The 24,473-nt window shown below is 38.5% G+C and overlaps 2 protein-coding genes across 3 annotated transcripts in view; one reads left to right on the top strand and one right to left on the bottom strand.

The window, feature by feature from the left end:
• The window catches only part of LOC118268152 (V-type proton ATPase 116 kDa subunit a 1), a 27,058-nt gene extending 15,572 nt beyond the window's left edge, over positions 1–11,486 (top strand). For both annotated transcript variants that reach the window (XM_050706267.1, XM_050706268.1), the window contains exons 3-15: positions 1,122–1,298; positions 2,949–3,109; positions 3,886–4,066; positions 5,118–5,294; positions 5,752–5,964; positions 6,354–6,504; positions 6,900–7,273; positions 7,528–7,637; positions 8,072–8,199; positions 8,589–8,815; positions 9,224–9,461; positions 9,956–10,127; positions 11,248–11,486. In XM_050706267.1, coding sequence (XP_050562224.1) covers positions 1,122–1,298; positions 2,949–3,109; positions 3,886–4,066; positions 5,118–5,294; positions 5,752–5,964; positions 6,354–6,504; positions 6,900–7,273; positions 7,528–7,637; positions 8,072–8,199; positions 8,589–8,815; positions 9,224–9,461; positions 9,956–10,127; positions 11,248–11,347 — 2,409 coding nt within the window. In that variant the 3' untranslated portion in view covers positions 11,348–11,486. The remainder of the gene's footprint in view (positions 1–1,121; positions 1,299–2,948; positions 3,110–3,885; positions 4,067–5,117; positions 5,295–5,751; positions 5,965–6,353; positions 6,505–6,899; positions 7,274–7,527; positions 7,638–8,071; positions 8,200–8,588; positions 8,816–9,223; positions 9,462–9,955; positions 10,128–11,247) is intronic.
• Positions 11,474–24,321, bottom strand: LOC118268119 (tetratricopeptide repeat protein 21B). The gene is made up of 13 exons (XM_050706256.1): positions 24,059–24,321; positions 23,315–23,424; positions 20,771–22,873; positions 19,388–19,673; positions 18,834–19,027; positions 18,081–18,473; positions 17,627–17,731; positions 14,299–14,470; positions 13,601–13,790; positions 12,949–13,152; positions 12,765–12,863; positions 12,444–12,562; positions 11,474–12,107 (listed from the first exon to the last, which is right to left on the bottom strand). Exons 3-13 carry the CDS (start codon positions 22,703–22,705, stop codon positions 11,869–11,871), a joined length of 3,936 nt encoding a protein of 1,311 aa, XP_050562213.1. The 5' UTR covers positions 22,706–22,873; positions 23,315–23,424; positions 24,059–24,321; the 3' UTR covers positions 11,474–11,868.
• Between the last annotated feature and the right edge of the window lie 152 nt (positions 24,322–24,473).

The following is a 24,473-nucleotide window of genomic DNA, read 5'->3' on the forward strand; positions in this document are numbered from 1 at the left end:
CTAATTTGCTTGCAGCGTTGTATTTAGTCATGTACGATTACGTCATGAACACAATTTTGCGCAAAGTCGAACTCGTTTTGCATAACATGAAACGCTTTTCAAAGAAATGTATTTTTGATTTTCATATGAATGCTATATTTTCGTCAGCATCTGTGGTTTGTATTTCGAAATTAATTTAGACTAGCTTCTGCTAAAGGCTTCGCCCTCGTTCCAGTGGGATAAAAAGTTCTATGTGTTGTTCCAGACCATAATCTACCCATCCCGTTCCCTTCAACCATTTTGGCGTGAAAGAGTAACAAACATTCATACTCACAAACTTTTGCATTTATAATATCATTGGGAGGAGGCCTATGTTCAGCAGTACAATATTAGTAGAATTTATTTGACTAAATCTATCCAACACACTCAGTTGCAAAAAGGCCTATACGCCAGGCGACATATGAGGTCCTATATGTAGACGGTACCTTAGCTTACAAAACCCCTTTAATATATTTTTTTCTCATAGGTACTAATTTAAAAGTGAACAGGAACCCATTAAATCATTAAAATAATCGCACTAATAAGTAGGTCTGCCTATCCGACTGCTGCCGGATACGACCACTCAACCACTCTTGTTTTAAGTCGCCGAACATTCAGTCTAATTACTAATTAGACACAAACTGCCGCTGACATATGCATGGCAATCTATTCTAATTGACAATTGACACAAACAATCTTAACTAGCGCAATCTAATTTTATTTAAACTATTATTTAACGTTTTATCAAAAGGCTTTTTTTGAGAAGGGGAAATCATCCAGTGTCTTCTCCCCCCCCCCCCATTTAGACTTACTGACTAAAAACCACTCCGTTCCATCACTTGCTTAAGCCGGAGCCCCGGTAACCTGTTACGTTGCCTGTAGCTCCGGATCGGGCATCAGCCCTAAACAGGGCCCCATCTGTGATGGAGCAACGCAATTGTAACTTTACTGCGAGTCCATCGGCGGCGATTACTTGTCATGCGCTAACCAGCCTGATCATTTGCCGTCCTATGTCATAAAAACCCTTAAAAATACCCTAGTTAAATATACATATAACGTATTTTAATTGAACATGTAATAACCAAGCCATTTTTTATTTCCAGCTTAACCCAGACGTGAACGCGTTCCAGCGAAAATTCGTAAATGAAGTGCGTCGCTGCGACGAAATGGAACGCAAGCTTCGGTACATCGAGGCTGAGGTACATAAGGATGGGGTGCACATACCTGCCGTCAAAGAGGCCCCCAGAGCCCCCAACCCGAGGGAAATCATCGATCTTGAGGTGAGGAAACTATTATGAAATTATACTTATAAAATCAGACCTGGGTCGTGTAGACACGTCCTAAAACTTCTGTGTATATAGCGCCCTTTAAAATTTAGGTGAATATGACCAAGCGCGGATATTATGGCAAACGGGCTAAAAGGGAGATTTTCGTTCATCAGTGGACGTATTCTGTACCCTTAGTACGAAAACGAAACGCGAACGCAGTTAGCGCTCTGGATTGGTTGGTTTATTCGAAAACGAAACAGTCAGAGCGCCGTTTGGAACTCTCGATTCGGTTTCGGTGCGACATAAACTAACCAAAAACTCGTACTAAGGGTACTGACTGTTAACGATGATGTAATTGTTTAAATATATGACTACTGAGAAGATGTAAAACTAAAGCTAACACTTGAATGCGCTACACTTAAAATTACCATGTTTTATTTTAACATTTGTGACTAGTTTCTCAGAAACAAATAAGTATGTATACTCCTTTGTAAATTAAGTTGACTAATATTCACACAAGCTGCTACTGTATAATATTGAAATATCCTAGTAGTCTAAAGAAAAAAAATAATGGTAAAGAAGCTATTCACCATTCAATTTTAAATAAACTAATTATTTAAATTCACGACTCCGCTCATTTATTATGTGACAGACTTAAATAAGGTAAAATTATTTACATAACAAACGGGATAGAAGGCACAGCGCTTAGATAAGGATACTCAATAAAGAGGTCATTCACCCGTTCTGAATTCCATCATCTATGGTAATTTGATGAAGACAGTTCTATGTCGTAGCAGCAAGATTCGTTTTTGAATGAGTTGTTGAAGTAGAATAGTGTTAAAGTAATTTTCAATAAACTACTTAAAAAATACCGACTTCAAAGTCGAAGTCGGTTGGTAATACAGCTGGTTAATATACTAAAACTTGCTACTAAGTGTAATAAACACTTTTCTGAAAGCAGCATCAAAATCGGTTCAGCCAATCGCGAGATAATCGCGGAGAAACATACATCCATACATGTGTGCGAGCAAAACTAAGAACCTCCTTCTTTTTGAAGTCGGTTAAAAATATCTTTTGGTTCTTATTTGATGCAAATATATGTTTAACATTATACAGGTGTAAATTGTAATATAGATTTCATCAAAGGGACTGTTTAGCTGTTTTCACTCTAGGGCCCTTCGCCCAATCCCATGGTATATGGGCAGAGATAATAGCTCGCTACTCTCACTTCCTGAATTACATATTGTACAAGGTACAACAAAGAGTTGCTCCAAATAAAGCCAAGTACACAATAGCACCGGGTACATCGGTTTAGATTCCCAACTTTTGAGAAAAATTGGGTCATAATGTTGTTAAAATGTGCTTACAATTTTATTCTATAAAAAGTACGGATAATTTTATTGTACGCCTATTATACACTTGAATTAAATTGTGCCACCAAGCCAAGCTAGCTATTATGCACACACACCCTTAAACTCACATAAGACGAGTGTGTCTACCTAGTACATATACCGTAAAAATCGTTCCTTCAAAACTAACGTCTTTAGGAATCTTCGACTTCTAGTTTCCAGTTCAGAGGAAACATTTTATGTATAAGTACTTAATTTTAGTTTTTTAATTCTACATAATATTATAACACAAACATTTTATTATTACCTTTAGGCCCACTTAGAGAAGACAGAGAACGAAATTCTGGAGCTGTCGCACAACGCGGTCAACTTGAAGCAGAACTACTTGGAGCTGACAGAACTGCGCCATGTGCTGGAGAAGACCGAGGCCTTCTTCATCGCGCAGGAGGAGATCGGCATGGACTCCATGACCAAGTAAGTAGTACTTGCGTAATGCAGCTATGATGTGTGTTTTATTTATTTAATCCTTTATTATCTGGCAACTATGTCCCAACTGCCGCACTCAGAGACATTTAATGATTACTTAAACTATTCCTTAACAACGATTTTGTACCGAAAACGCTTTGGTGTCAAGGACTGTAATGTTATAGTATTTTACTTTATCTAAATGACTGTAAGTAATCTGGCAACTATGGCCATTAGAGTAGCGTAAGTAACATTCAGAGTAGTATTTCTTCCAGTGTTCTTAGTATGAGTTTGCTTTACGTTTAAAGTAATCGAAACGAGGGCGCGTTAGGCGCTCTGATTGGTTGGTTTATTCGAGCTGACCAATTAGAACGCCGATTACTTTAAAGTAAAGGAGCGCGTACTAAGGGTACTGTTTTGTGCGTGCAAATATAAATGAAACACCATTCTTCTACCCACGAAAAGTTTCAACGTTACTGCTTAATAACTTGCTGAACGACTGCATACTTATAGTTGTAACTGTTAGTTAGTAGTAGTTAGTTATTTAGCTATTCTGACAGCAAATTGGCTGCTCGATTGGCACAGTGAATGGGCAACCAGCTACTGCGCAATGTATCGCGGATTCGATTCCTCCGACAACTCTTCATGTGATCCACATTTTATAGTTCCGGATTAATGTCTGATGTGTATGTGAAAATCTATGTTATTTAAGCACCGACACATGATTAAAGCCTAATTAACATAGTCTAAAAATAGCTATAATACTAATAAATCTATCTTCCTAGGTCGCTGATATCGGACGAGACAGGCCAACAGGCGGCTACACGTGGTCGCCTGGGCTTCGTGGCAGGAGTAGTGAACCGGGAGAGAGTGCCCGCCTTCGAACGTATGCTGTGGCGTATCTCCAGGGGCAACGTCTTCCTCAGGCGTGCTGAACTTGACAAGCCATTGGAGGACCCCGCCACGGTTAGTTTGTACTGCTATAAGGTTGATTTTTGCTTGATAGATGACAATGGTAATAAGTGGATACTCCTTTCGATAGAACAAATGAGTTACGTCATATTCTAGCTAAACTTTTTAGAATGGGATTAAGACAAACTAACCATTTAAAATTAGCGTTTTAAGGTAATCGTCCACAGACCCGTTTTAAATACGCATTCCGTATGACGTCATCGGTACGCATCGTAAGTAGGCATTGCCGATGATGCGGTCCGTACGATGCGGATCAGTGGACGCAGTTGTATGAGTTTCTATACAAGACAAACTAAAATCCGTTGCGTGCGATGCGTACGATGCGGGCCTGTGGACGCGTACCTTTAAACGGTTTGAGTTGAAACTTACAACAGTGTAACTGGACAGTAATATTGTTGTACTAAACAATGTATGGGCCCGACTACTGTTGCATTGAATAACACACAAATTTTAACAATACTATATAATTCAGCTTTATTGAAATGCATTGTGAACTGAGCTGTTTGTTTGAACACAACAAAATTGATACTGGACTTTGCATTTGAATCAAAACGAAAACCATTCCACCGAGTACTACACATAACATACCATAATTCTGTTTGTTTGTATTATGTGCTCTATTTGTATTAGTATAGGGTACATAATAGGTCTCTGAATATTTCTCCCATTGCTTTAAAAAATATCGATCAGAAATCTGACTTTAATTGGTAAGACAAAAGTTATAATAGTTATAATTATTTTAAGTTAAATTAATTATTTGTTTAACGGCGTACGGCTTATCTGTAAGTCCAATAAACTCGACTAGTTTCAAAACACACCAGGGGCTCATATTTATGTGCTAAATTAGAATAACTCTTCAAACTATTTAATTTACTTTAAATTAGTTTAGAATAGTTCTCTTCAAACAATTGGCTTACTGATTAAAAACGGACATCCGATCGATGCTGAATATGACAATAGAAAAAATGTCTCACGATAAACATGTAGGTATATTTTAGGTTAATCTTTTTTTACAAATACTAATTTGTAAAATATACATCGGTAGGGTAACGAGATTTACAAGACGGTGTTCGTGGCGTTCTTCCAAGGAGAGCAGCTGAAGTCTCGCATCAAGAAGGTGTGCTCCGGGTTCCACGCGTCGCTGTACCCCTGCCCACCCTCCAACACTGAGAGACAGGACATGGTCAAGGGAGTCCGCACTAGACTTGAAGATCTTAACATGGTATGTATCTTATTATTAATTTGAACTATACATTGTAAAAGTAAGAGCTGTTAAATAAAATTATGGTTTACTCACGTAAATTAATGGAGAAAAGCTCTACTAGTTTCGAGTCACAGAGGGACTCTTTATCATGAGCAGCGTGCGCAGACGCGGCGACGTCATTTAGCCTATTTGCGTCATTTTTCATTAATTTAGTATGTCTCACGAGTGTTTGAAGAAAATAAAAACAATATTTATGAATTGAAAATAACGGTTTACTCCCGCGAAGTAACTGAGAGCTCTACTAGTTTCAAGTCACAAGGGGACTCCATGATCAACGTGAGGACGCTGTATATTTATTTTAACGCAAAATCTACTCTAGACGAAAATTCCGTTAGAACAAAACCTATAATTTTTCCATCAGTTCTTTGAAACACAAATTATAACATCTCCCTAATCTCCTGTTCATCATTCGTAGGTGCTGAACCAAACCAGTGACCACAGACAGAGAGTACTGGCCAGCGTGGCCAAGGAACTAGCCAGCTGGACCATCATGGTTCGCAAGATGAAGGCCATCTACCATACCCTGAACTTGTTCAACATGGACGTCACCAAGAAGTGCCTCATTGGAGAGTGTTGGGTACCCACCCAGGACCTGCCCAATGTACAGAAGGCTTTGGCTGATGGTTCTGTAAGTATTATACTGTATGGAGAAATATCTTATGACTTAATATACTACATATTTGTTATCATTATACGAAAATGAGCGAAATAGGCTCAGTGTAAGCAAAAAAGTGAAATAGTCTCTTTGAATGGTTCTGTGGACGGACGAAGTGATCTCCATATTGTATAAAATAGTTTAATATAATGAATGTGGATGTCGATTCCACATGAAACAGTTCTTTGTGTGAGCCACAAATTGTTACTCGGAAACTAGGTTTAACTGAGTATTTGTAACTCTGCCAACGGGATCTAGGTGTAACAATGTGTTTGTAACTCAGCCACAAGCCACAACATATGAATACCTATTCAAGTTTCTGGCAAGACTTATAACGTTAAAATACAACTTTTTGTCCACAGAATGCTTGCGGCAGTTCGATCCCATCATTCCTGAACTGCATCGAGACGGACGAGGAGCCTCCGACCTTCAACCGCACCAACCGCTTCACTCGTGGCTTCCAGAACCTCATCGATGCTTACGGAGTCGCCTCCTACAGGGAGTGCAACCCTGGTAACTATTAATTTTAATGATTTTTTTATAGAATAGGATGGCAAACGCAAAAACACAAAATGGTTCACCTAACGGTATCTAAGTGATTGACGCCACACATGGACACTCACAATACCAAAGGAGATACAAGTGTGATGCCGGCCTTTTGAGGGTTAGGAATTTTACAATTGGGTTGGTTTATCACTATTCGGGCCGAAACATAAATCATCCTCACCCACAATATCAAAGGAGTTACAAGTGCGTTACCAGCCCTTTCGAGGATTAGGGCTCGAGGGAAGGAATTGGATTGGTTTATCACTATTCATGCCGAAGCATGAATCTTCCACACACATCACGAAATCCCTGATCAATTTTTAACTGTTTAAAAAAGTTAACCAATATTTTCTCTTCCCCAGCGTTGTACACGACCATAACCTTCCCGTTCCTGTTCGCGGTGATGTTCGGAGACTTGGGCCACGGCTGCATCATGGCACTGTTCGGAGCTTGGATGGTCTGCAACGAAGTCAAACTCGCCGCCAAAAAGTCCAACAACGAAATCTGGAACATTTTCTTCGCCGGTCGTTACATCATTCTTCTCATGGGTTGTTTCTCAATGTACACTGGGCTGGTCTATAACGATATCTTCTCCAAGTCTATGAACATCTTCGGTTCGTCGTGGAGCGTTCCCTATGACAATGATACTATGGAACACAACGCAGCCTTGACTATGGACCCGAAAACATCTTACAACAACAATCCGTACTTCATCGGTATTGATCCTGTTTGGCAGGTGAGAATTTTGTCTTTACTTTTTATTTATTAAAATAATAATAGTTAATGTCAAACGAATTTAGACTTTATAGAATTACTATTTAAGTTAATTTTTGAATGATAAGTTAAATCGGAATTTGCTAATACAAAACATAGCATTTTTTTAATAACCATTTGCATAGCAAATAGTACTCTAATGTAAAGCAATAAAGTGTATATTCCCAAACAATATTACTTGGCATAAAACTTGACAATACGTTCCTCTCCCCCCAGAGCGCTGACAACAAGATCATCTTCCTGAACTCGTACAAAATGAAGCTGTCTATCATCTTCGGAGTGTTGCACATGATCTTCGGAGTCTGCATGAGTGTCGTCAACTACAAGTAAGTTGCCTACAACATACTTTAAACGACTTACATAATATAAAGATTACTTCCTATAGTTTTAAGCAAAACAACTAATAGGGAGTATCAAAATCTTCTAAGACTCCTGCCTCACTCAGGGTAGGAAGAGCCATTTGATGGGACAGTTCCGACTTTGCACTTTAAGTCCAGGGGGACTTGCCATTTTTAGGGGAATCATCCAATGACTTCTCCCGCCTTGGGTGAGGTGAGAGGGAGTGTCAGACTCTTACTGAATAAAAACCACCCCGTTCCTACTCCTGCTTTTTGAGCTGGAGCCCCAACTAAAAAAGCCCTTCTGGACTTATTGACTTGTTCAAACAAACGTTGTTTGTTAGTTCAAACACGCTAAACACAGGAATTTCTGGTTCCTGTATGGTAAGTGGAGTATTACAACAATGATGTGATGTTTCCAGCTTCTTCCGCCGCCGCTATTCCATCGTGTTGGAGTTCCTGCCGCAAGTGATCTTCCTCTGTCTGCTCTTCTTGTACATGGTCTTCATGATGTTCTACAAGTGGGTCGCCTACAGCGCCTTCTCCGAAGGTAAACTAACTCAATTTTATTGACATTACTAAATATATTTTAACCCTTTGATTCTGGTACTAGTAAGAGTAAAGGGATATACGATTTGTTAAACATACCGCGACATACGTTATGAGAGTATGGTTCCGATTTATTTACTAGAAACCAGTATGATTAGAACTCTATTCATATAAACTGCTGTGACATTTTATCCTTCGACGATCCTTCTTGATGTTTGTGCTATTAGCAATTAATATATCAATGAACCAAGACTATGAATAGGGCGGCAAAACAAGCAAAAATCCTCTCGATTGAATGTGGCTTTTGAAGGTTAGGGATTTGAGGATTAAGGAAAAGGTGATTAGGGACTACTTGAAATACAAATACTCAATGTATAATGAATGTTCCAGAACAAGCCTACACCCCGGGTTGCGCGCCATCAGTCCTGATTCTGTTCATCAACATGATGCTGTTCTCGAGCACGGCGCCGCCCGAGGGCTGCAACGAGTACATGTTCGAGGCGCAGGCGTCCATCCAGAGAGTGTTCGTCCTCGTCGCCCTGTGCTGCATACCCGTCATGTTGCTCGGCAAGCCGCTGTATCTGCTCGCTGCTGGCAAGAAGAAGAAGGAAGCTAAGGTAACTAAGAACTTTTTAACTTAGAAATGTCCCTTCTATTTAGCTTATGAAAGGTTTAGGTTCTAAAGGTCGTAGCTTTTTATTTAAATATAGTACTCTATAGGCTTTGTAGGCAAGGTAGGGGATTGCTTGTGCGCCTGTTACGCTCCAGCAAGTCACTTAGTAAATTTGCGTAAAGTAAGCACCGCTTGTCTATACGGAGCTAGAAAAAAACGCAATCGGCCTACCACAACCTGGGGCGTTACAACATAAATTGTTCCGCGTTCGGCCTTGTTATTGGCAGGCTCCAATTATCAACCAATCACAGTAGCGAACGCCCCTCTCGATTATCACATAAACGATAAATTAAACTCGTACCGTAATAAACCATGAAATATCCAAAACTGTAACCAATATTCACATTTCCAGCCTGAACACTCAAACGGCAGCGTGAACCCTGGCATTGAGATGCAGGAGCAGACTGACATCGGCGACGGCGCGCCCAAACCTGAGGCCAAGCCGGCCGCGTCGGGCCACGACCACGAGGATGAGCCATTCAGCGAGATCATGATCCACCAGGCCATCCACACCATCGAATACGTCCTCAGTACCATCTCACACACTGCCTCCTACCTTCGATTGTGGGCTCTCTCGCTTGCTCACGCAGGTAATTCATATTTCCATTGTATTTGTATCCAATATACAAAATTCTCTTTTCGGTCATATCGGGAGAAAGAAGTAACAGAGAGACGGTTAGAAAGAGAAGTAACATTATCACGAGCTAGACAAATAGAATACAATATTATTTACTTTTTGACAACAAATCTAGTGGCGGTTACTGCTAGGAATGCTAGTGTAGTAATTGGTTATTAATTGTTTATTATTAATGAACTCGTGGCGGTTAAAAAAATCGCCACGGCCAATTTCGTGGTTGGATTTATCCGGCTCTGGCGGTTAAAAGGTTAATTAGTCTATCATATCCTCACGGTAGATGGGCACATAACACGTTGAACAGAAAAACAGCACTCAGCACCTTACTACTGTCAACTGGGGAGACCGCCAAAAATCGAAAATTATAATTGAAAACAAACTCTGTATTCAACAAAACATTTCCTAATTACTGATAAATTAGGTACTAAATGATGTCTGCTCATCCCCCAGAACTGTCGGAGGTGCTATGGAACATGGTGCTGACGTTCGGTCTGAAGGACCACGACTACATCGGCGGCATCAAGCTGTACGTGGCCTTCTGCTTCTGGGCGCTGTTCACGCTCGCCATCCTCGTCATGATGGAGGGACTCTCCGCCTTCCTTCACACACTACGTTTGCACTGGTAATTATTATTATGTCTGTTCTTTACATAATCTCGGGACCACAGGGTCCCGGACCTTTGGAAGGCGTACGAGGGGCCGAAGCCAACTCGCAGAGGCCCGTTGAACAATTTTGATCTAAATGTAATGGGACATCAGCCGGCGATTATCCCTGTATGCACTATGGAAGTACACCAAAGGACAATCCCCGGTTGATGCAGGACTATTGCGAGATATGGTAAAAGGAAATGATAGGGATATGGGTGTGGGTGGCTGTGGAATAGTTAACCGGTTAACTATGGGGACTATGGCCCCTGCCCCTGACCAATATTGAAAAATACGGATAAACAGGCAAGGGGTGACTCGCAAACTCAATAGTGGGCCCCGGAAACGGCCGCTAGCATGTAGCGACAAGGGAAGCAACATCCGTTGAGCTGCTTGAGGAAGGGGGGGCATCCCACGGCTATCAGAGCAATCCCGGAAGTACGGTCAAGACCCCTACCAGCATCTTACTGGGATACGTCCTTCCCCCAAGTGGAGCTGAAGGCAACTCCACTCTTGCGAATCTCCACTCAAACCAGCCGGTTAAGGCAAGAGTGAGGTAGGAGAGGCCGCTCCGGATAGTCACAAGTACTAACCGGAGTTAAAAAGTAGGGCCTCTCCCGGGAGTCAGGTCCGTGGGGTCGCCACTGCCCAACAGCTCGCCACAAGCTGCCTTGCGGATTTTATTATTATTATTATTTATATATTTATCACACTTGTCCGGCGGTCAGGGCTCAAAAGAAAGGAATTTCCGGACAATACGCGCCGTGTCCAGAAGCACTGCTTTCTGCATCAAGCTCTTGACCTTATTACTACTACTTTTCTATCTAAAGATTTTTATAAGCCCCGTTCATGACTTGAAACTAGTCGAGTAATCTCAATACTTTTTGAGAGACTTATCTAAAGTTTGTTCAGTAATGCTGGTTCAGGCTGCCTGCTTTCTTAAATTTTTCCTGAACTTTTCTGCTGCTATAAACCTCACGGAGCCCGAGACCTTTCCAACGAATGCAAAACCGTGGAAATCAGTTCGTGCGTTCTGGAGTTATAGCGAGTTAGTACGATGTGTACTTAATACTAATACAACCTCTTTTCTTTCCACAGGGTGGAGTTCATGAGCAAGTTCTACTCGGGTCTGGGTTACATCTTCCAGCCATTCTGCTTCAAGACTATTTTAGAACAAGAAGACAACAAGGACGACTAACCAATCAGCGGTTATCATGTAGCGTAGATACAGAACAGTATTTTTTGATTAATGTTTCATTAAAATAATAATAATAATTGCAAAATAAATGTCACAACTGAGTGAATTGAATTGAAATAAAATATATTTATGCATGTTACACACGGTTTTTTATTTTTCTTAGCTTTATTGTACAATATTCTTATTAAAAGTCGATATAAATGTAAATAATAACGGTAAATTAGAAAATTTACAGATTTTCGTTCTTGAACAAACGCAATGGACGGATGACGCAAGTTTAATATAGACCAAAGACGTACTTTGAAACAAATAATTTGATTGGGTCTCATTTTTCAATCAACAGATATTTTTTATTCATAGAATAAAATTGACATCTGTCAGTTATTGTATAGAAGACATGTTTAAAATTGAAAATTATTGCTCTGATAAAATTATCTGGCATTGAAATAGAAAACCCCTAAATGCATTTAAATTAAATACAGTAATAGTAGGAACGGGGTGGTTTAAGTACATGATAATTTTTAAGTTCTCAAATTAGTTTTAGCTTTTTCTAATATTTCTTTTTTAATTTTTGGATAATCTGGGTGTACTTTGAGTATATGTCGGCAGACAACGATGCATTCTGGGTACTTTTTGAGCTTGAGGTACGCGTGAGCCAGTTTGTATCCAACTGCTAGATCGCTCTTGCCACCGTGAGTCCACGCATTGTTGTAGTTATGGGCAGCGCTCTTGTAGTTCTGATCTTTTTCTGCTAAGTAGCCTGAAAAAGTAGAAAGTTAGGTGAACAATCTAGCACACAAAACAGCTAAACTTTTATTTCTCGATAAATGTATATAGAAGAGATGGAAACATTAACGTTCCTTGTTTATGTTAATACTATAAGCCGGCCAGCTTACCCCACCCAAAACCCAGTGGGTATGGCTCACATCCAAACGTAGAAAAACAAGTATTTGAAAAAAAATCATAATATATTTTATCCTCCGTTAGTCGCAGGAACCAACCCAAGGTCATCGAAGAATCAAACAATCTTGTAAATAAATCTTGAGTAAAAATAAAAAAATATACACAAAAGTAAATTAATGTTTATCACACACACCTAAGTACTGATACGCAGCTGCGCAAGAGTTGTTATGGTTCAACACTTTAGTCAGCAGTTCCTTTGCCGCATCCAATCTGCCAGAACTTATCTGACCATCTGCTACTTCCAGCCAACATCTTAAACAAATACATTGAACATAAGATACATATTCGTTTAAATAAAATATGGTAGATACGGCTACAGATTGAGCTATACAAAACCATTTTATCATGGTCCCACTTTCTTATAAGTTTTCGCACATTCGACGGTCAGTTTAGACTGGATTGTACAGCTTGATGTTTAGTGTACATAATTAACAAATAATTTTAAATAACTCACTTTTCCAAACCATCCGCTTTCTCAGGAGACCAGGGTATAGTAGAAATCGTCCTTTTCAGTATATTCTTCGCTCGAGTGGGTTGTTTTATGATGTTGTATCTGTAAATACGAAATTGAAACCCTACAGTTATTGAAATAAGGAAGAAATTCGACGGGCAATTTTGAAAGGAGTGAAATGACTTACGCATTAGCTATAGCTAGGATTAAGTATGGATCATCTTGGTAGTTGTCTTCGGTGGCTAATGGCAGTAGGTCTTGTAGTACCTTCTCCGCTTGAGGCTTCTGTTTGGTGGCCAGTTGCAACATCGCTTGTAACGACTTGCGGTCCAGCGGTGGCACTTCTCCTAGCAGTTTCTCTGCTGTTTTTAGCGCCAGTAGTCTGGTCTCCCTGATAAGACATGTAATTTGTATTTAATAACATGTTTTTATAAATCTATGCAGATGATATAAATGTAAGTACTCTAACACAATCAAAATTTTAATTTAAGGGTTATTTTTTATCTTTCCAATGAAAATACATAAGGCTCAATCCTGCTCTCTATTCATTCCCAATCCTCCAAATTCCAAAAGATCGACAACGCACTCGATAACTCCTCCAGTGATGCGGGTGCCCACGGGCGGTATCGATTGCTTATCAAGTTTACCAAGTGAAATAGTATAAAATTGAAAAAGAGCTTGTTAGTTTAAACGTGCTAATCTCCGGAATATTACCGTTTAAACTTGAAAATTCTCTTTGATTTAATTAGTTTATTTTCTGAGCAAGACTAAAAGGCTATCAAACATCACGATGGATTGATAAGTAGCTAATAAAAAGTACATAAAGTGTAAGTACTGACGAGTGCAGCGGCGCGGCGATGAAGGAGTCGTGCGCGGCGAGGGGCGCGTGGTGCGCGAGACAGAGCAGGACCATGCGGCGCGCGGCGCGGCCCCCCCAGCGCGCGCCGCGCCGCGCCTGGTTCAGCTGCCGCAGCGCCGCGTTCGCGCGGCCCCAGTACGCGTTGCATACGCCCGCGCAATACCAGTAACCTGCAGTGGAGAACTTAATAAATTCATTGACAATAACAGTTTACTCACGCAAAGTAATAGAGAAAAGCCTGCAAAGTTGGTGCGGTTGGTTGCCATGTAACGTGTAGCGGGCTAGATTCCCGATCACAGCAACTCTTTGTGTGATCCACTAATTGTTGTTTTAAGTTTGGTGCATGTGAACTTGTATGTTTGTAAACGCAACCACTAGACAGGAGAAAATCTTAGTGTGGGACGTTGAAACAAAAGCTCAACTAGTTTCAAGTTAAAACGGGATTCTTATTTATAAGCATATCATTTAGGTGCGTGAGGTCACCGTGCCACGCACACTGCTTTTCTCAACCGAAGCTTTTCACGTGAGTAAAGAATTTGGACTAGAGATTACAAACAAATATACGTAACAGTTTCAATCGTCTATACAAACTCTTATCACAAAAATCAATAGATCTGAATTAAAAATTAATATGACTTTTGGACAAAAATGTATTTTCCAGGTGAAATATTCACTTACCAGGATCCTCTTGTTCTCCCAAAGCCGTCTTAGCAGCCTCCAATGCCTGTTCAGCATCAGACAGTCTTCCACGTCGCCACTGTACTTCTATCAGCTGCGCGAAAGCTTCCCAACTCATTGGTTTCACTGATAGGATCTGATTCAAGTGGCGCTGGGCCGCTTCTAAGTCCACCTAGAAATAAAGTTTAATAATTAATAATTTTATTTTCGTTTCCACGGTAAATAGGCGAATTAAGTATAATAATAATATGTAAGTATTTATACAACAAACCAGAACAAGAACTGAAAATTAACGACCGAAATTGATAACCGACCTTTATGAAAAGTCTCTGTGTCGATCTCTGTTCTTGACAGAATCAGTCAGAATCTTCATACAATAACATTTTTTTTTTGATTTCTAATAAGTTTCAAATCGCCAACACGTATTGAGCAAGCTTGGTGATTAAGGCGCTGTGCATAGTCAAAATAGGATTGATTCAACAGTTTTTTTGCCCAATGTTTACATGTTAGAGCAACAAAAAAAATATATGTTAATCTTGATCATTTTTATGAATGGACCACCTTCTTCAAAACACGATTTCTATTAATTTTCTCGATAGAAAAAAATCATAAACTAACCATTTAAATTGAAATTCTAGCCATTGTAACTATATTATTTATGAACATATCTTAATAAAATTAATAACAGTGACGTAATTTAAAATAATAAAGGGATCTGCCTTATTTATTTGTCGATTGAAATGAGATATTTGTAAGAATTAATATAATTCATGATAAATAACTCAGAACGAATCGAACAAAACGTCGTCCGATCATGACATCTATTCGTTTCTCTTTCATTCCTACGCGGACCGGCAGTGACCGCTGAGGCGCGCTGCTTGGTGGACCTATGTCAGTTTGTGTCAATCGCCGCTCAGAAAATAATCATTCACTAACATATCTTTTTGCTGTTTGTAATATTTTATTTTGTAATTAGCTTTTTCTAAGTTGGGTTGTCAGTATATTTTTTTGTACGAAATCGATTTGAATTATAAGTTGTGTAAATACAATTAATTTTTTCATATACTATTACCGCGTAGCATGGTGCAGATGACACATTCAGTAACGTTCCGTACCATTCTTGAAAGGAGAAGGGGACTTGTGGGCCCAGCAGTTAACTAGTTGAAATGTATATTAAAAAAACCGTAATTTTTTTCTAAGGGAAATCACAAAATATGGTACCTTGTTTCTATCTGGGAAGCGAGAAAACTTAAATTAAGTTATCAAACATTTATGATTATTTAATCATTTATGTATAACGTACTCTGTGATTTAAACTTTTTACAACACTCCTGTCTGATATCAGTCATAATACCGATTGACAGATGACACTCGTTCATTGTGTTTCGTTCTGAGTGTGCACGTATTTTCCATGTTTTATTGTTTAACCCCACGACCTCGGCTTTATAAAGGACTTTTGACGGATCTTGCATTTCTAAATTACCTGACTCTCTATTTTGGACAACTGTTTAAGCCTATCAATTGGATGTTGACGACATGGATCGCTGTGTAAATTGTACAATTGCGACTGGTCGCAGTAACTCTATTGGCAGAAGAGTCTTGGAATTATTAGTTATTCGTCAGTGGCGTGCATCTCAGCCTGTATAATATGGTATCTCAGTTGGGAAAGATACCAAGAAAATATACCCCGACCCCCTACCCAATTCTTAGATGACATTCTCCTAATTATTGAAGATGAATAATACATATTTTATACTAATATTGGTGTTTTATTTATATATCCTCCTATCCCTTTTTTAGTTTTTAAAAGGTTAGTACTGCTTATAAGTGCAGAATATTGAATGTAAAAACTTATCTTTGGCTGTAGCGACTGTTTTGGGTCTCAGCACACATATGGGATTGGAAAGGGATCGTCACCGTATCGCCTCGAGCCGTTCAGAATGGTTTGTATTAAACTCCCTACTGCAACGCACACTAATCGGAATAATAACGTAATCGCCTCGCCTCGGAACAGGCTCCGAACTTGAATTCCCGCGCTTACGGCTCATCGTCCCCACGCTTACGTTTCTCCGTCCCCGCGCTTACGTCTCTCCGTACCGACTAACTATCGTGTTAGTCTAGTCGGTGTCGCCTAGCCGTAGCCGAGTTGACGTACAGGCGCTGCTGATACGCTTTCGTTACGTGCATACGGTAGGTTGACGCCTGGTTGACAGCGAGGCGAAAGGCGTTACGGTTACGATCCCTTTCCGATCCCATATGTGTGCTGAGACCTTTAGGGTCCGGGAGAGCCAAACGTGTCAGATCTTCGACACGTCACACCAATGAGGTTTTACTAATAGAGACGTCATACTTATTGTAAAGAAATAATATTCAGATTCAGATAATATATAATATCATTGCGTCACACACGCTCCTTGACTGCCATAGACGTGTTTAGTGATGAGATGTACTGCTATGAGGGATATGGATAGGAAGTCGATGATTTTTTGGAATAGAAAACAAATATTGTGCGTAGTTTAATTTTTATTTTTAAAAAACCCTTAATTATGTTGATGAAACAACGGAACATTATAAAATGGGTTAAAAAGTTGCTAAGAAAAATTATTTACTTTTTATTCGTCCAAACTCATATTATTATCTGAGTCAGGATCATCTGAATCTGTATCTGTATATCTGACATTATATACACGCAGATACACTGCACAACTAAACAACACACTTTAATAACAAAATTAAAGAGAATTCAATGTATGCTGCGAGTATCGATAGCGATAAAAAAGATCTTTCTAATGTCCATCCCTAATTATGTGGTACTGAGAGATGTCAACGTCATACAGGCAACTGTCACTAGCGCAAAAACTATAGTAGTAGTAAGTTTGTGTAAATTATTGTTCGATTTCGGTTTTAGTCATAAAAAAACTAATAAAAAAAATTAAATAAAAATGTATACAACATAATAATATTGAAAAAATAAGAAAACAAAAACTAATACGAGTAATGAGATTCGATCTTAAGGATCACGGAACGCGAATCTAGACAGCAACGCACTGGGCCACTCGTCCATGAAACTACAGTAGCGAAATTACGCTCCTAAATAAAATGGAATACGCGTATCAATGACATTTGCACGGTGCACCCCTCAGTACACGAGACCCACTTCACCTGCTTCACCCCCTCAAATACATAAAAGTTGTCTATTCACCGCGCCTTAAGGCTCAAACCTACTCCGTGTGAGAAGAGGCTTTTTGTTAGCATTAGTAACTGTTTGGCCATAGATTGTTGATGTGATGTGTGATGTGAAGAGAAAGAAAGAAAAATGTAACATTACCTTCCTAAATGCAAGGTCAGCCATCATAACAGCTGCGGATTCATTGTTAGGGTCCGTATTCAAAAGAACTGCGCAAGTCTGTTCGCATTTCTCGGGGTTATTTATCTGAAAGTATAATTCAATTCTATCACATATACCAGAAAAGTATCCCTAACCTAATCAGCATTTAAGCATGAAAACGTATCAGCAATTTGGTCAGGACAGGGCCGTGTTTAGATCTTTACTTCATTACTAAAACGCGTTGAGATCAAAGAGCATGGCAGCCACGACACGAATTTCAGTATTTCGTTTTTCTGTGATTGCTACAATGTGTCGTGCGCGTTTTCATTAGAGCCATAACACGAATTTCGCGATGTGGATGTTTTACTTTGACCACAACGCATTGTGAACTATTTTTCCACTCAATGAGCGCAACAAATATTTTCTTAAACGATAAAAAGAATTTGTAACTTACATTAGCATACAATTTAGCCAACGCCAACAGCGTATCAGGGTCCCTAGGGGCATGGACCAGCGCTTCAGAGTACAAATTAGCTGCCACAGCCGGTTCCTTCAAAGACTTAGCTTTGGCCAAAGCACAGAGTATGTTAGACAACTGCTGCTTCTCTTCTTGAATATCTCCTCTCGAGTCAATCTCTATTCTCTTCACCAAAGTCGTCTGCAAATCTTTCGCTTCAGCTAGTAAGAGGTTCACGTTAGCTGATGTCGGGTTCTTTAGCTCCCGGCCTTTAGCTTGCATTAGTAACAATCGCACGCGACGCTTCAATTGGTTGATATCCTTGTCTCTGTTGTACATCTGGTTTAGTTCTGATGATATTGATGATTCCACTTTGTCATATTGTTTGAGCTGGAAAAATTATGTTAGTAGTGGTTAAAATATCGTTGAACTATACTTAAATAAAAATTTCATTGAAGAAGTGATAAAGATTATGTCTTCAGTAGGCTAAACCAGAGATTTTTAAGATAGTACTCAATCAGATGTACAATGTCATATAAAATTTTCCAGCATAACTGTGGAATGGGTAGTGTAAAAAGGTATACTTTTTTTTTTTTTTTTCAGTCAGTAAAGAGATGATGCAATCTGAAACAATCCGAATCTCTCGGAAAAGCACAAACACTAATTCTAACAAGATTTGTTACATTATATAAAACCTACAATAAAAAATAGTTTTGAGACACCCTTTTCAAATCATTCATCCACACTAACCTTTATAAGAAGTTCATAGTACTCAAACTGCAAGTCCTCATCATTGAGTATTCTGATAGCGCTCTCATAATGGTGGCACGCCTTGTCGTACTCATGCATCTTCACGAGAGCCACTCCCAGCTTCCTCACCAGCTGCACGTCCTTTGGATTGCTCTTCAAAGCTGCCTCGTACGCTTCTGCTGCTTGAGTCGGGTCTAGAAATGAAATGATAAGTCTGAATAATAATTTAACTGTATGGATAACCAAAGTCTTTAGTATCCCCTTTTGAAATAAGGAGTTTGCGCAGTTGAAGGTGCTGGAGACGCTTCATATTTTGGTCTTAAGGTCCTAAATACGTGGAGAACTGATGATGATGAAAGTCCTTATATGCTGCGGATGACCTAGCGGGTTACCGGGGCGCCGGCTCAAAGCAGGAGTAAAACGGGGTGGTTGTAAGTCGGTAAGAGTCTGACACTCCATCTCACCTCGTAAAAGACGGGAGAAACCATTGGGTGATTTTTCCCCCAAAAAAAAAAACTATGTATTACAAAAAATCTTTAAAAGATCATACATACCATGTATCGACATATAAGCGTCGCCCATCATAGTGCGAGCATCAGCCATAGGATGGTTGCTCACGATCTCTTTAAAACACGAAGTAAACATAGCCCGATCATTCTTCTCCTTCAAATAGATATGGGCCATTTTGCTATGGGCTTGGAAGTAGTAGGGCTGGCCCGGTTTGATCTCGTTGAGAAGGTCTATCGCACTGTCTACGTCTCCTTTCTTGAGGGCCAAATCAGCCCTAGCGATTAGCAGTCGGCTTTCTTCGGATGTGTACGAAAATTCTTGTATTGCTTCCTGTAATGAAATGGCCATAACATCAGGGTGCTTACTCTTGAAACCAATCTCAATAACAATGCAATTTAAATAATTTATTATTCAATGTCGAAACTATACATCCCCAATCGTAGGTTTTAAAATAGTATTCAGAGTGCGGAATATAAAGTCAAATTCAATACTGTTTAGTTCATTAAATATCCACGCAATACGGATGCAATGGGCGCTAGTGTTGCAACTCAAGGGTATGAAAATTTACAATATCAATGTTGATCCAAGAGAGTGAGCCCACAGAATCTAAAGACACAAAAATAATCTAATCTATCCAATACTTCGCCACAGCAGTTATCAATGTTAAAAAGATCTATATTAAATACAACAAGTCTTTTTCTACATGGTCCATATTTTTATTGCAACCACCTTATACTTTAATGTTTTTATAAAATAAAAACTCTCACTTCTTAATAACATTAAACGATAATGGTGAGAACGACAGGAAGCCATATTTAAAAAGATCAATAAAATTGTACACACATAAAAGTAACAATATTCAACACTTGGATAATGTAACATCAACAAATACACCTGCAGAGATAAAAATTCTGCACAGCAGTAAACATTGCAATTTTATGGTCATAAAAATAATTTCGATAAAAGAGATAATGGCTATGTATGTAGATATGATGTAACTTAGTGGGTGGATAAAGACCGTATAACTGTGTGACGTAATTCATCACGGCCAATTTCTCTGAACAAGTGTTGGAGTAGCACCTGTTTCCAGTTGTGTTTTTAGTCTCATGATGTGGATGGTGAAGATATCATTAATATCTAGAAGAAGGTGAAAAAGAGAGAGACAGAAAGAAAGAGAGTGTGAGAAAGAGAGAGTGTGAGAAAAATAGAGTGAAAAAGAGAGCGAGATACCGGTCGACTTGAGTCGAAAAGTGAGTCGAGACTTTAACTCAAAGCATTGTCTTTGGTGACAAGAAATTCGAAATTCTTAAATGCAACAACTAGTTAGTTACTTTTAGATAAACAGGTCATGAACGATAATCATAATAACACTGTTGGTTACTGTGCAGAATATAATGTGGACCAGTAATATCATTGTATAGTTTTACCTGCATTGTTTTCCCAGCTTCAGCAAACTGTTCCAACTGTGTTTGTATTTCAATTATTTGTAAATACAAAGTAGCTTTATCAATAATGTTTAGATCGGACTCATACGCCCTGTTTACGTTTCCAACCACGTTCTTGTTCGTCGCAATTTGCAGACTAGTTAGGAAACTAGACAGAGACTCCTTTAGCTGACCCACACTTTTTAGAATTACTCCATTGAGGAGGTGGTACATTGCACTGTCTCGTACTTTGAAGTTATAACTCAAGCACATTTCCAAACTCTGTGCAGCTTTAGTATAAGCTTGCTGCTGTACCAATATCTGGGCCATGAGGACCTGACTGCCCGCGTGTGTACTGTCCAGTTCATTGACCTGCTGCGCCAACTTCTGAGCGTCACTCGCATACCCAAACAAAAACTTCAGCTTCGCCAACTCATATAAAGCATTTATCAAACCGGGACACGCTTCACATATAGCATCAAGCAACTTCAAACAATGTGTTACTACGGGATTCTTCACTTCTTGTGAATACATCAAATATCCCACAATTATAAACGGCTTTTTAGGCAGATGTTTCTTATACTCCTTATAAACTTCCAAAAGGAAATCTGGATCTAAATCCTTCACATATGCTAAGCTGAAAGGATTGCGATTTGCGTACGCGATTTTAGTTTCATAAGCGTTGTTCAAAAATGATATGGCACTAGAAGAATTCTTCAAATTCAGCTGTGCTGATAAATGGTACAAAACTGGAAGCTTGGAGCTTCCTTGCATTTCAAACAAGAGTTCTATCTGCTGAGCTATCTGTTCTGTTGGGCCATGCTCATTCATTTGGCATAGTGTTAATCCACATAGTGCAGTAATAGAATTACTATCTATTTTGCTAGCTGCCTTGAAAAAGCTTAGAGCATCTTTGTACTTTCCTTGAAGAATGCATTGATATCCAACTTCGCTTAAGTAATCCACATTGCCTGGATTCATTTCTGAGGCATACTGAGCAAATCTATACACTTGTGAGAGCACAGCACTCGACCTGCCACAAGACCTTGAGAATATCTGTGTTGTATTGTAAAACTGATATGCATTGTGTGGTTCTTCATTCTCTAGTACAGCAAAGAACTTGTTCAACTGATCAGCTGCTTCTATATAATCAGCATTTTTGCAAAGAGCAATAAATATCTTAATTTTCAATGCCTCAATATTATCTGGATCAAGGGGAAATATTCTTTCCATTGTATCATAAACTGCATCCCATTTTTGCAAAGCAAATTCATTTTTCATTTTCTCTACTAATGGCACAACTTGTCCGGGATTATTTACAATCAGTCGGTCTAAAGTTAGATTTGAGGCATCATAGTCTTTGGAGAAATATTTAAACTTGGCCAATCCTAGTAATGCTTCAATGTTTCTATCACTCTTGTTGAGAGCTAACTCCAGGCAATCCAGTATAGACACTTGCATGTCTCCGAGATTCATGTACATGTCGTTCCAGCCTTTCAAGATAATTACTTCTAAATTATTGGCATCTTTCCTCAACGACTTGTTAATGTACTCTGAAGCCTTTTCATACTTTTCAGCAAAAGATAAGAATAATCCGGCATAGTAGAAAGACAGAGTGCCGGCTTGCTTCTTTTCTTCTTTAAGTTTAGATTCGAGGCTGTACAAGGCTTCCCTCTCTGTTGGACTACTTAGTTTATACCCATATATCAGAGCAATGACAACAGCCAATTGAAGGTCTTTCTCAGATTGCAAGGGAGTTAGCTCACTGATGCCTTTTTGGACTTGTCCTTCCAGTATACTGGCCAGTCCACTATAAAATAGAAACTCTGCAGCATCACCATATTGTTTTGAGGCTTTCTCAGCAAGTTTTTTAGCATTACCAAAACATTTTTCTCTAAAATAATAATATATATTACACCTTATCCAAGCTAAGTCCATTGTTGATACTTGATACTAAGTTAATTATTTTGTATTCTCATCCTCCTCTAAGTCAAACTTAATCTTGAGGTTCTTGTATTGATCTTGGTGGTTCTTGTAATAGTGAGCCAAAAAATGACATTGGCAAGTCACTTTAAGTGAGTGATCCCGAGCAAAGTCAAAGGCAAACTGTAAATAATAAATAAAATACTATTAATTATATATAAATATTCATAGGGTTGACAATAAATTATTATATGTATAAGTACCAGGTTTTGCCAGTGGCTTCACCCATATTCCTGTGGGATAAAAAGTATCCTATCACTCAAGTCAGCTCTTACCCTATCTGTATACTAAATTTCATCAAAATCTGTTCAGAGGTTTTAGCATGATTAATGGACAAAGACCCAAACAAACATTCACATTTATAATATTTGTGTGATTAGTGATCAAATACTCAAACATTACTCAATTTTACGATTTAGTTCTGTCACAACGCATTCTTTATAAAAGAAAGAGATAGAACAATATTTAAGTACAACTTAAAATTGAGTAGCGTTTCAGTATTCGAGCGTTAGTGTCACTGGTAACAAAGTAGTGAAATTTCCTGTTAGTATTATTGGTTCATACCTTAGCTAATTTGCTTCCAACTCCTTTACCTTGGAACACTGGTGGAACATCAGTATGGGTAAATGTTATGTCATCCTTCCCTTGTTTATCATACTTCAAAGTTGCATCATCTAAAACAAAATTTTACTAATGCAATCAATGTTAGAACAATCACTAGACCATTGATAACTGAATAAATGGTTGAATGATATCAAATTCTATTAGTTATTTACAATATTAACAATCACTAGCACATTAATATGTGAATAAATGATTAAATGGTTGTACCTATAACTAATATCAAATTCTATTATTTACAATATTGTGTATATGTTTAAAGACTGATGTGGAGTTTAAAGTTTAAATGCATGAAAATAGAACCAGTTAAAGAATTTAATAAGTCCAAGGTGATATTTTGTAAATTCGACAAGCACCAGAATACTTAAGTTTAAGAAAGAACAGATAGGTATTACAAATTTCAAATAAGAAACTTCATATCTATTAAACTTTAAAGGAGAATAAGTAGTACGTTTCGTCTTTGGAAGATAAATATTGTAGAATTTACTCATACCTATTAACCAACACAAACTTTTAGGCCTATTAAAGGAATCCGGCTTGCGTTTTGCGGTACCGGTTTTATACTTGCAGCACTTATGGACACTTTTAACACTTCTTATCGCTTTATTAACTCGAATATGATATTAAACACACAAGGAATTGATGAACAAATGAAATTAATATTTCTTGTGTAGTTTGTGTACTCACAATCACCCATAGTTACTTGAAACTGTTGCTTAGCGACATTGTTGACAACTTTCAAAGCCTCCGTAGAGAAACAACGCGCGCCAAGTCTGGTCAACATTCCAATTACCTATTTAAGTACACAGGATAAAAATTTATGAAGTATTTACGTAAAATACACAATTTTGTTAGAAAAATTTGATGATTTCTTGCTTAAAACCGCTTATCTTTACAGTAATTTTATGAAATTGCGCAACTTATTATTTTGACAATCGTGACAGTGACATTTGACATGATAGACAGAACGAATGATAACAAGATGATAACATGCATTGATTTGAATGATGATTACAATAAATAAATAATCAAATGAAATACTTATTTTTGAGACCCAGCAGAAAGCTGAATTGTTGTTAAATATTTAAGAATACTGTGAAAC

Source organism: Spodoptera frugiperda, chromosome 29 (assembly GCF_023101765.2).
Source record: "Spodoptera frugiperda isolate SF20-4 chromosome 29, AGI-APGP_CSIRO_Sfru_2.0, whole genome shotgun sequence".
Taxonomy (NCBI): domain Eukaryota; kingdom Metazoa; phylum Arthropoda; class Insecta; order Lepidoptera; family Noctuidae; genus Spodoptera; species Spodoptera frugiperda.

Bases quoted from the DNA above. Each gene is read 5' to 3' on its own strand.
- LOC118268119 (XM_050706256.1), bottom strand. From the start codon at position 22,705: ATGGACTTAGCTTGGATAAGGTGTAATATATATTATTATTTTAGAGAA. The intron at 14,471-17,626 runs GTAATGTTACAT...CTTTATTTCTAG, and splicing joins CTGACCTTGCATTTAGGAAG to GTGGACTTAGAAGCGGCCCA. The intron at 13,153-13,600 runs GTCAGTACTTAC...ATGTCTTATCAG, and splicing joins ATCGCCGCGCCGCTGCACTC to GGAGACCAGACTACTGGCGC.